The sequence below is a fragment of the Solanum stenotomum genome, chromosome 6 (assembly GCF_019186545.1).
Source record: "Solanum stenotomum isolate F172 chromosome 6, ASM1918654v1, whole genome shotgun sequence".
Lineage (NCBI taxonomy): Eukaryota > Viridiplantae > Streptophyta > Magnoliopsida > Solanales > Solanaceae > Solanum > Solanum stenotomum.
Genome location: NC_064287.1, coordinates 41497709 through 41508072, shown reverse-complemented (window position 1 = coordinate 41508072; position 10364 = coordinate 41497709). Strand labels below are relative to the sequence as shown.

General features: G+C 32.5%; 1 protein-coding gene across 1 annotated transcript; it reads right to left on the bottom strand.

Moving 5' to 3' along the window:
• Nucleotides 1-1872: 1872 nt before the first annotated feature.
• Nucleotides 1873-5185, bottom strand: LOC125866762 (protein SIEVE ELEMENT OCCLUSION C). The gene is made up of 7 exons (XM_049547112.1): nt 4850-5185; nt 4386-4484; nt 3840-4285; nt 3608-3720; nt 3391-3515; nt 2811-3302; nt 1873-2704 (listed from the first exon to the last, which is right to left on the bottom strand). Exons 1-7 carry the CDS (start codon nt 5018-5020, stop codon nt 2048-2050), a joined length of 2103 nt encoding a protein of 700 aa, XP_049403069.1. The 5' UTR covers nt 5021-5185; the 3' UTR covers nt 1873-2047.
• Nucleotides 5186-10364: the final 5179 nt, after the last annotated feature.

Sequence of the window (10364 nt, the reverse complement as noted above, 5' to 3'; positions counted from 1 at the left end):
TTTAGCGGTATTTAATATAAAGTGTTCATTATAAATACTCATATTTATTATTGTCCCTAAATATAATATAGCAACCATTATATTATTTCAACTAAATAATTGCCACAAAATCATGTTGTTGTTGTTAATTTGTGCAGCAGATGAGAAAAGAATTTAAATGACCCACTGGATGTTCTGATATAAGTGAAATTTTCCTCTTAGAACCATATATACATATGAGACTTTTATTTGGTATAAAGAAAAATAAACTACCTAAATAATATTTTGCATGATGTACAATAGAAAGTTGTAAGTTAATTTAAGTTTGTCTCTTCTATTACAGAAAACTAAAGCTCATATTTGATTGCATGATATGCAAACGCCATTCATTTCAACATATTTAGATAAAAAAATTGATCACTCTTGTAATTAGTCTTAGTAGTTATGTTCATCTCATGACACTTACACTTGTAGTTCAGGCATTTTAGTTCCATCTTAACTAACCATAATAAAGTTGATGGTTAAGAGGTCACGAGTTCGAGCTGTGGAAATAGTCTCTTGCAGAAATGCAAGGTATAAATGCGTACAATAGACCCTTGTGGTCCGACCCTTCCTCAGACCCCACACATAACAGAAGCTTAGTGCACCATGCTATCCTTTAACCAATCATAAAGGAAGGTGGTTACTGGTATATGCTCTCATCACTTAACATTGAATTAAAGTAATTAAGGATAATAGTGCTTTTTTATATGCTTTTTTTTTTACGGAAAAGGGTCAAAATTGCCCCCGAACTATATGAAATAGACCATTTATACCCTTCGTTACATTTTGGGATCAAAAATGCCCCTGCTGTTATCCTAAGAGACCACAAATACCCTCAAGAGTTAACACCCCAAATTTTTGTTGACGTGAGATTAATCCTTCCACCTAAGCATTGCCAACTAGGATTCACTACAAAAGAACTAGGCCTTTAGCGGCAACAACAGTCGCCACAAAAGCCCAGAAAATCGTCACTAAAAGCTTTTAACATTAAATTCTAATTTTGTTTTTTTTCTTCATTGTTTTTAAAAAACCAAATATGATATCGATTAAGTAGGAGTTTGAAGACACTATATGTTTTATTTTTATGTCATATGTAAATGTATAAAATGTATAATGATGCATTATATATATAGTAGGAGATTTGAATTGAGAAGTAATTTTGATTATTTTTCGTAATAATATTGGATGTTTTTAATATGGATATTGCAAGTTATTTATTTTAGAAAATTAGGTCGCAATCGAAAATTAATTATCATATTTTTTTGTTGAAAAAATAGGTTTTACTAGCGAATGGTTGTTGGAGCCTTAGTCGCCACTAAAAATCACTCATAACCTTTAGTGACAATATTTTGGGATTTTGTGGCGACTTTGTCGCCACTAAAAGTCAAGTTCTTTTGTAGTGAATCTTAGTTGGCAATGCTTAGGTGGAGGGATTAGTCCCATGTGGCTTGCCACGTCACTAAAAAATTGGGGTGTCAACTCTTGAGGGTATTTGTGGTCTCCTGGGATAACTGCGGGGGTATTTTTGATCCCAAAATGTAATGGGGGGTATAAGTGGTCTATTTCGCATAGTTCAGGGGCAATTTTGACCCTTTTCCGTTTTTTTAATTATTTAATAAATAACTTATCTAAAGTTTCAAAGTTGAATATAGGTGATTCTCTCAACAAAAAAAGAAAAAAAAAATCAACCATAGGGCTATAAACAAGTAGTCTACTAAATGGAACTTAGTTTCATTCAACTTTCAAGTTCTAACTTGAAATTGAGCAGACATTACTTATAAGCTTACTAGTTCAAACTAAACCAACACTCTTTAACTCTTCAACATAAATGTTTCAACATCTCATTGAGACAATTTTGTCATACAAAAAAAACATGCATGGTACTGCATTACATTTGTTTTTGAAATTTAAGAGTAAATGTGTTAATGCAGAACTGCAGATCACTCATCAAGAATGCCTACTCACAATGAGTTTGTTAAAGTTCTATGTAATAAGACCTCACTAAGAAAATATATTATTTCAAAAGCTAATCAATCTTTGCCTCCTGTTCTGCTTCTGCTGACTCTGTTACATTACATTGGTAGACAACAAACTTCTCCACAGGACGCTTACAACGCGAGCAAACTACAGTTTCTTCAGTCAATCCTTCTTCAGCTGGAAGGATCTCGTTGTGATAGCAGGGTTTAACAGGCAGAGGAGATCCCATTGCACATCTAATAGCACTAAATAATCCTAACTTCGCGACATTTTCAGCCAATTCAGGAACAAGATTTAAGCATTCTTGGACTTCTCTCCCCTTGAGGATCGTTACATCAGTTGATAATCCCTTTCCAATGATCATCCAATCATTCGAAGTTTCACAAGCATATTCTAGCAATCTTAACACTTTCTGTAAGCTGCTGCTATAGTGAGCTGCTTGTTCTACTCTAGCAACTGAATTCTTTATGCTCTCCAGCCTTAGCCAGAACAAATTCATCTTCGTCGTAGATAGGGAAATACTCAAATTCTCTTCAATGCTGATGTCTAAAATGATCTCTGCAACTTTAGATGGATTTTTATAGCCAACATAAATAGCTTCAAGCTGAATTCCAGCACTTTTAATTTTCTTTAATGTGTCGTTAAGTTCTTTAATCCAACTAACGTTATCACTTCCGTAGATGCAAAATTGTTTACCCTCCTCTACCTAACATCAAAGAAATATATATCTTCTGTTGGTTAACAACTAAAAGCACAGGTAAAGAGTATTAGATTATTGGTTAAAAGGCAAAAGGCAACATATAAAAGCTTACCAAATTGGTCAATAAAGGGTCAATCCCATCAATTAAAAGCTCCAAGATCCTGTTTTCCTGTTCCCACAACTCTTTTTCTCTTGAGGTTGAAAAAGGAAATGCTTTGGCCCCCCATAGCCATACCATGTCAATAGCATTTAAGTTTGTGACAACACCATCAGTGCTTAATACTACCATTACGGGCTCGTGTTTGTAGCTCCATTCTTGTCTAATGAAGTTTACCACAGATGAATGTAGTGACCATGGGTGTCGGATTGATAACCAGGGCAATGAATTTGACAGAAACTGGAAGTTCATCTCATCAGTCAAACTCCAGGTTTGTGAATATGGAATTGGAACCCATATAATTGCATAGCTTCCTCCAATCTCTTTATGTAACGGATGATCATGCATTCGTTGTACTAGATAAAATATTTTTTCTGCGGTAAAGAGTTCTGGCTTTGAGATCAAGAGTATGACCACCTTGTTTTCCAGTTCTTGGATGCCACAATACTGCTAGCATTCATTTGTTAACTCACAAGACTACTGATTCTCCACTTACATATTAAGAAAATAACTTACACAGAAGAAGAAGAAGTACCTTTTCTAGTGAGCTATCTTTCAGTGGTAAGTCATTTTTCAACGAGAACAACACACGAAGCACCTCTTGATTGTCAAAATGGGACACTTTGAAAAGATCGCGTATCTTTTCAGGAAACCTTCTACCTGAGAACAACAAAAGAATTTCAACTTCTTTTCATGTGAATTTTGTCGAACAAGATATTCTCTATAATAAGGGAACATAGAAAGATAATCACCTATTTGCATTTGGCACGTACGTAATTTCTCTCTGAGGTCATTGCATAAGCCACTTAGCTTGTATACCAAGCTGAAGAGAGTCCATGCTGCAATGCTTGTTGAATTTGAATGCCTGGAGTTAGGATTTTTCGCGTCAACTTATTTACTGGTGAAGAGATCATGAAGAACTAACAAACTAAAAGATATTATATACTAAATGACATAAATGAAGGGAAAAGGGAAAAAACATGCACTTGGTTATCTTTCATGGTCCTGAAATCTGCAATCTGAGACGTGCATGATATCGAGCTTCTTAAAATCCAGTAGACTGTTATGTACATCTTCGACTTTGTAACAACAATTGCATCATCATCTAAAAGTTGTTGTTGCAAAGGCAGGCCTTCAAAGTCGAGGACAAGATTTGCTGCCTCTATCATAGTATCGATCAACAAGTTCAAAGCTTTTAATTGTATATTTAACATGTTCAATTCTTTAGGCATTTGCTTAAGTTTTGCAGTTAAAGCTGCCAAAGAGTTGCGATGGACTAGCTGTGTTATGAGCCAAAACTCGCCATATATTGAAACAACAGCTGCAAGTGTTAAAACTACTTTAGCATCCCATCTGAAAGGGCCTAAAGTTTCAAACAACATCATAGTTTCTTCATGTAAGTCTCCATTCTCGTGGCATTTGCAGAGAATCTACGATAACCAAATTATTTTATTTAACTCCACGAACACGAACAATGAGGAAGGGAACAAAATATAATATATGATTATAAAACACATAGAAAGCACTTACCTCATGTGAAATCTTTTTAATAGTGTATCCAAGCTTTTCTTCCAACCCAAACACTTCAACATTCCACGAATTCATATAATTGCTTTGAGGATCAGAGAACTGAAACAAAAAAACACCAGACTGTCATGCTGCTACATTAAATTATATGCCTAAAACTCTCACTGTCTTGTTTGTCGGATCCTCCAAAACTGCACTATTTAAGAGGATGCTATATGCCCTCCACTAACATTTTTGAAGAGTTTGAACAACATATTAAGCCCACATTTCTTGTTTCTTTTAATGATTGTATATATGGTGGAAAAAACCTCAACGAATACATAAACACAGGGAGGAAAACTCATAATCACAGCTACTTCTGCAATGTTTTTAGCACCGCAGAATAATCCAAGAAAATATGCATAAATAAAGAACATATACAAAAGAAGATAACTTGGACATTAAGAAAGAATATATATATATATAACCTTAGGTGAGATGAAATGCATGGTGTTCTCAACAACATGAAGCAGTTGGCGAGCATCGATCTTATAACGATGATTAGGATCATGGATTCGGAGAATCTTCATAATCAAAAGATCTTCTTGTATAGATGATAGGAGACATGGATCAAATTGTACACCTCTAAGCAAGCTCATGGCCAGAATGATTAAGAGGTCACATAGAATAGAATTCTTTGCTCATAATTCTTTCTATACTTGATCATGTGCATATATGTTCATGTGTTGGAAAAGAAAAAGTGTTCCTGTTTCTACAGTGATATTAAAAATAAGTGGACACCACCAAAAGAAGAGATGCTTATTCAAACTTGTATCAGGGGATTTTCTTTTGCAACATTAATAGATTAAAGGATCATTTTAATTTGTACTAGTGGTTCCCTCACAACACTTTTTTTCTTGGGAAAAGGGTCCGATATACTCCTCAACTTTATCATTTAGAGCTGATATATCTTGCATTATAAAAGTGGTTCATATATGTCCCTAGTGCTATTCAAATGGCTTACATATACCCTTTTCTTCTAACGGAAGTGAAAATATTAATTTTAATTTAATATTTTAATTATTATTATTTTTAAAAAACTATAATCCCATATTGGTATATTTAATCCTCCTCACACATAATTTTTTTTGACTTTTTTTTTGTTTCAACGACTAATTTAAAGTTATTATTTTGATGGTCAAATTTATTTATGTTTCACTAGTTTTCTTGTAAACTTTATTATCGATGACCCAATTTTTTTCAATACAAAAACTAAATAACAATATAGTCGAAAAAAATAGTTTTAAATTTTAACATAGCCACAAAAAAATTAGTTTTAAAATTTTCTCTTTACACTAAGGAACGAAAGAAAAAAATAAAACAAGAATAAGAAATTCAAAAAATGATAATCAAAGACGTTAGAAAATAATTTATGTATAAAAAAGATTAAAATATACTTTGAAATTTGCTAGAAGGATCATATGTATCCCTACATGATTTTTTTAAAATTTAAAAGTCAAAAACATAAATTTAAAACTATTTTTTCACTTCCGTTAAATTAAGGGTATATGTGAGGTCATTTTGTAACGGTAGGGGTATATGTGAGCCGTTTGTATAACGGTAAGGGTATATATGAGCCACTTTCATAACGAGGGGCATATCAGCTCCAAATGGCAAAGTTGAGGGGTATATCAGACAATTTTCCCTTTTTCCTTTTTGATTTCACATCCGGTATCCAGTACCTACATTGAATCCCGACTAAATTTGGATTAGCGCCGGAAAGTCCCACAGTCCAGTATCCACACTGGAGCCCGACTAAATCCGAATTCACACTGGGGAAGTACCACATTGGGGGGTAAAACCATCCCTAACAAAGGCGACTCTGTACCCAAAGGTACCCGAACCTGAAATCTCTTGGTTAATGATGAAGGAGTACTTACCACTCCGCACAACCCTTGTTGGTCCCTTTTAACACTTTGGTGTTGCGTGATCCCGAAGAGAGAGCCAAATCAACACTTGACAAATCTTCAAACAACAATAAAAGGCAACTTATAATTAGGCCATACATGAATAAACACAAAGGACAGTTCTCCAGATTTAGAGAACTGTATTGAACAGTTACTAAATGTGACAAAAATGAGAAATTCACTAACTACGCACAAAAAATAAATTCAATTTGACAACCACCATTGACCAGTAAAATTCAACCGGAGTTCATTTTACTCTTCCGCTTTCGCTACCAGAAGAACAAGTAAGTTTAATGGTGATTGTCACAATATGTTGAAGCAGGATTGTTATATTTTCTCTATGTTGTTTATCTCTATAAAATTACACATAATATGTGTGTTTAAATAGAAATTATTAGAGCTAACTAATTATCTAATGAGCCTTAAAACACCTCTTATGAGTGGATCCGAGATTTCGAGAATTTATTATTCATAGAGTTCAAATTATGACTCTCAATACTAGTATGTGGTTACTAGTACAGTCATATTACGATGAATCATAATTGTAATGATTAAAAAAAAAAAAAAGAAAAAAAAGCCGACCTTAATTAAATAAAGAAAAGCAGAATTGTCATTGCCGTGCCCACCACAAGCAAAAACAGAAAAAAGCTAATACATGCTTTAATGTACATGCAAATATAAAAAAGAGTAAAGAGAAAGAGAATATTGGGTAAAGAAATATGTAAGCAAAAAGAAATCAGACAAAAGAGCATATATAACTTTTTCATGCGAGATTTGTGTAGATAATAAAATTCGCGTCGAGAAAATAATAATCAAGAACGGAAAATTATAGCAACAATCATATTTATTATTTCAAAGTGCGAGTGTTGCAATCTCTATGATTCCTCTGAATTCGCCTTTTCAAATATAAATTCAAGGGCTTTAAAGCTTGATCTTGAATCTTCGATGAATTTGAACTTTGACCTTTATCTTGATCTTGACTTTTGCTTGAATTCAAGGGCTTCGAGCTTGTTCTTGAATCTGATGGTCTTGATCTTGATCGTTCTTGAACTTAAATGCTTTAATTCTTAAACTTGTAGCTTTATAGAGAATTTTATGGCATTTGTACCACGGATTTTCTCTAGCTTCTTGTTTAGAATTTTTCTGTTTTCTGAATTATGAGGACCCCTATTTATAGTTTTAGAACAGAGGAGTTGCGATTGGAACAAGATTCCCTTCGACCAATCATATTTAAGTGACATGTCATATGGGCTTTATGGAGCGGGCTTGTCATCTTTGACACATGTCATGATCCTATTGGCTTCTTGCTTGACTTGGCATGCCACGTCATTTGCCCATGTGGCACCAAAATGGGCCTCTAGGATAAGATGAATTTGGGCTTAACAAATTGGCTCATCTATTGTAGCCCAAATCAATTAAATTCATATTTATTGGACTTAAATAATTAGCCCAATTATATTAATCCATGACATTTATTTGGACTAATATATTTATGAATTTAATATAATTCAAATCATTTTATAAATTTATATTTAATAAATTTTAAATGATTACAATTTGATTTTGCAGCTCTTTATAAATTTATTTTTGAGTTTAATTTATACTCATCAACGGTGTAAACACTATCAAATAATTTTAACCTGGAATGATTCCATGTCTCTTACTTTTATTTTAAAACACACTTCACTCATCTCCCTTCTAAATCTTTGGACCTCCTTTTAACTATGAGAATATATTTTTTGACCAGAAATTGTATCAATAAATCATAATTTAGATAACGAATGTTCTACTTGTATGTTAGATTCTTACTTCAGTTTTCATTTTTATTTTTATTTTTATTTTTGTCTCTGTTTATTTGTTATATTTGGTCTTTCAAGAATCACTTATATCCATCACGTTCCAAATCTCTTGGAGTGAGTACTTATTCCATCAATGTGTAATTGAAAAACTTCTTTGTTGTACTTATGGAAGGGTAGATTTAATTTGTCCATTGTCTCAAAATAAATATATATGGAAATTCATCGATTATTTTAAACAAAAATGAAAATTGTTGTGCGTAGAGTCACCATAAAGAATGGTGCTCTTTCTTTTTCCAAGAACGAAAATTGTAGAATAATGGGGGGTTTTGAGATTTGTATTAAATCGTGACGGACCCATTACAGCGGTATCCAGCCTGCTACAATGGCTTGCACGGAAATAACGACTCACAATTCTTCCCCAAAGTTTACAATATACCATCGAACCTTGACATTCTAAATGACCTTTTTATGTCAAGTTTGATATCGGGAGTTCTACTCACCTGAGTTCACTTTTAGAAAGTCCTAAGGAGTCTTTTGGTTTGAATACAAGTTATGATGGGATTAATTATGATGAGATAAGTTGAGTTGAAATTAGTTATGATGGATAAGTTATGTTGAAATTATTTCTTATTGAGTGTTTGATTTGTTATATTAAAAATAATATGCATTGCATAAATTTTAAGAACAACTTATTTGTTTATAAAAATGCCCTTTATGAATGTGAAAAGTAATGTATTAAAAGGATTTAAAGGGATATCTTTGTCATTACCTATTTTATCCCGAGATAAGTTACCTCAAGACTACTATACCACTCAAGGGGATTGATAACTTATCTCAGTATTAATTATTAATCTCGAGATAAATTATTCCAGACTTGCCAACCAAACAACAAATTAAGTGACACTATAATTTAATCCTAGAACTATTTGGTGCTATCTTTCACACCAAACGACCCCTTAATATCTTAGCTAATGGAAAATCCAATCCACACTTAGACATTAACCTCAAACTGTCACAATTCGAGTCTACACCCCAATTGAGACACGGTACTCAAAATCACTAGTGTCCTCAAAGCTAACTCTTGGCATAACATATCATATTGTTATACCTCATTTTAATCGGGTCAAAATAGTGTATAATATTTTGCTAATTCCTAAATTAATTAACTAAGTCAAGGAGTCGTCACCTAATTATCACGGTGAATTAGGGCACCTAAAATTGATTAAAGGATTGTCTAAGGTTAACTCCATTTGAAGGTCTTACTCAATATGAGATTCTAGGTAAGAGTTCAGAGAAAATGATCAAAATGGTCCTTGATGTATGGGGCTTGAATATTCTTAGTCCTTTATATATATTACCTTACTAAAATAGTCGTTAATGTATATAAAAATATGACCATTTTGGTCTTTAACCCTAAAACTAATTATACAAATGATACTTTTTGTTAAACTTAACTGTGGGTCCCACAAAATTGCCACGTGGCAAACCTCTTCTCCCTCAATCTTCTTTCTTGCAACTTTCAATTGATTTATTTTTCTCTCTATTACCCTTCTTTTTAAAACCAAATTTTACCAAAAAAAAAAAATTGACACACAAAAATCTCTTCAAATCTCAAAGAATATTTTAAGATTCTATTTTTCACCTTTATCCATTATGTTTTCACCCTTTAATGTCAACAGGAAAATAAAAAACTAATACATAAAAAAGTTATTAGTCTTAAAAATGACAAAATAAGAAAAAGTTATATTCTTCTCATAGATCCCTTCAACAAGAGAGAATAGTTGTTTAAAACTTGAAAAGAGTTACTTATGGAGATCTCCTAAAAGAGAAATGGAGTGTTTTATCTAATTTACTTGGTTCATATTTATTTTAATGGATCGAATTTTTTTTGTGTGTCTAAAAATGGGAGTTACTGGGGATTATTATTTTAGAGGGAAACTAACAAATGAGTGTAGTGTGTGTGTATATATATATATATTATTATTATTTTTATTTTATTTATTTATTTTTATTTATTTTTTTTTTATTTTTTTTTTATAAGAATATGACAAGTGGGTGAATTGAAAATGGAGCATCCCCTCTAATGGTGGTGAAAGAGAGAACTGAGGGAGAAAGGAATAATTTTGTGCTATCCACTGTCAAGTTTAACAAAAAAAATTCACTTGTATGGTTAGTTTTAGATTAAGGACCAAAATAGTCATCTTTTTATATACACTAGTTTTGAGCACGTGCGTTGC

Bases quoted from the DNA above. Each gene is read 5' to 3' on its own strand.
- LOC125866762 (XM_049547112.1), bottom strand. From the start codon at position 5,020: ATGAGCTTGCTTAGAGGTGTACAATTTGATCCATGTCTCCTATCATCT. The intron at 4,485-4,849 runs GTTATATATATA...TTTTTGTTTCAG, and splicing joins TGCATTTCATCTCACCTAAG to TTCTCTGATCCTCAAAGCAA. The intron at 4,286-4,385 runs GTAAGTGCTTTC...TGGTTATCGTAG, and splicing joins TTAAAAAGATTTCACATGAG to ATTCTCTGCAAATGCCACGA.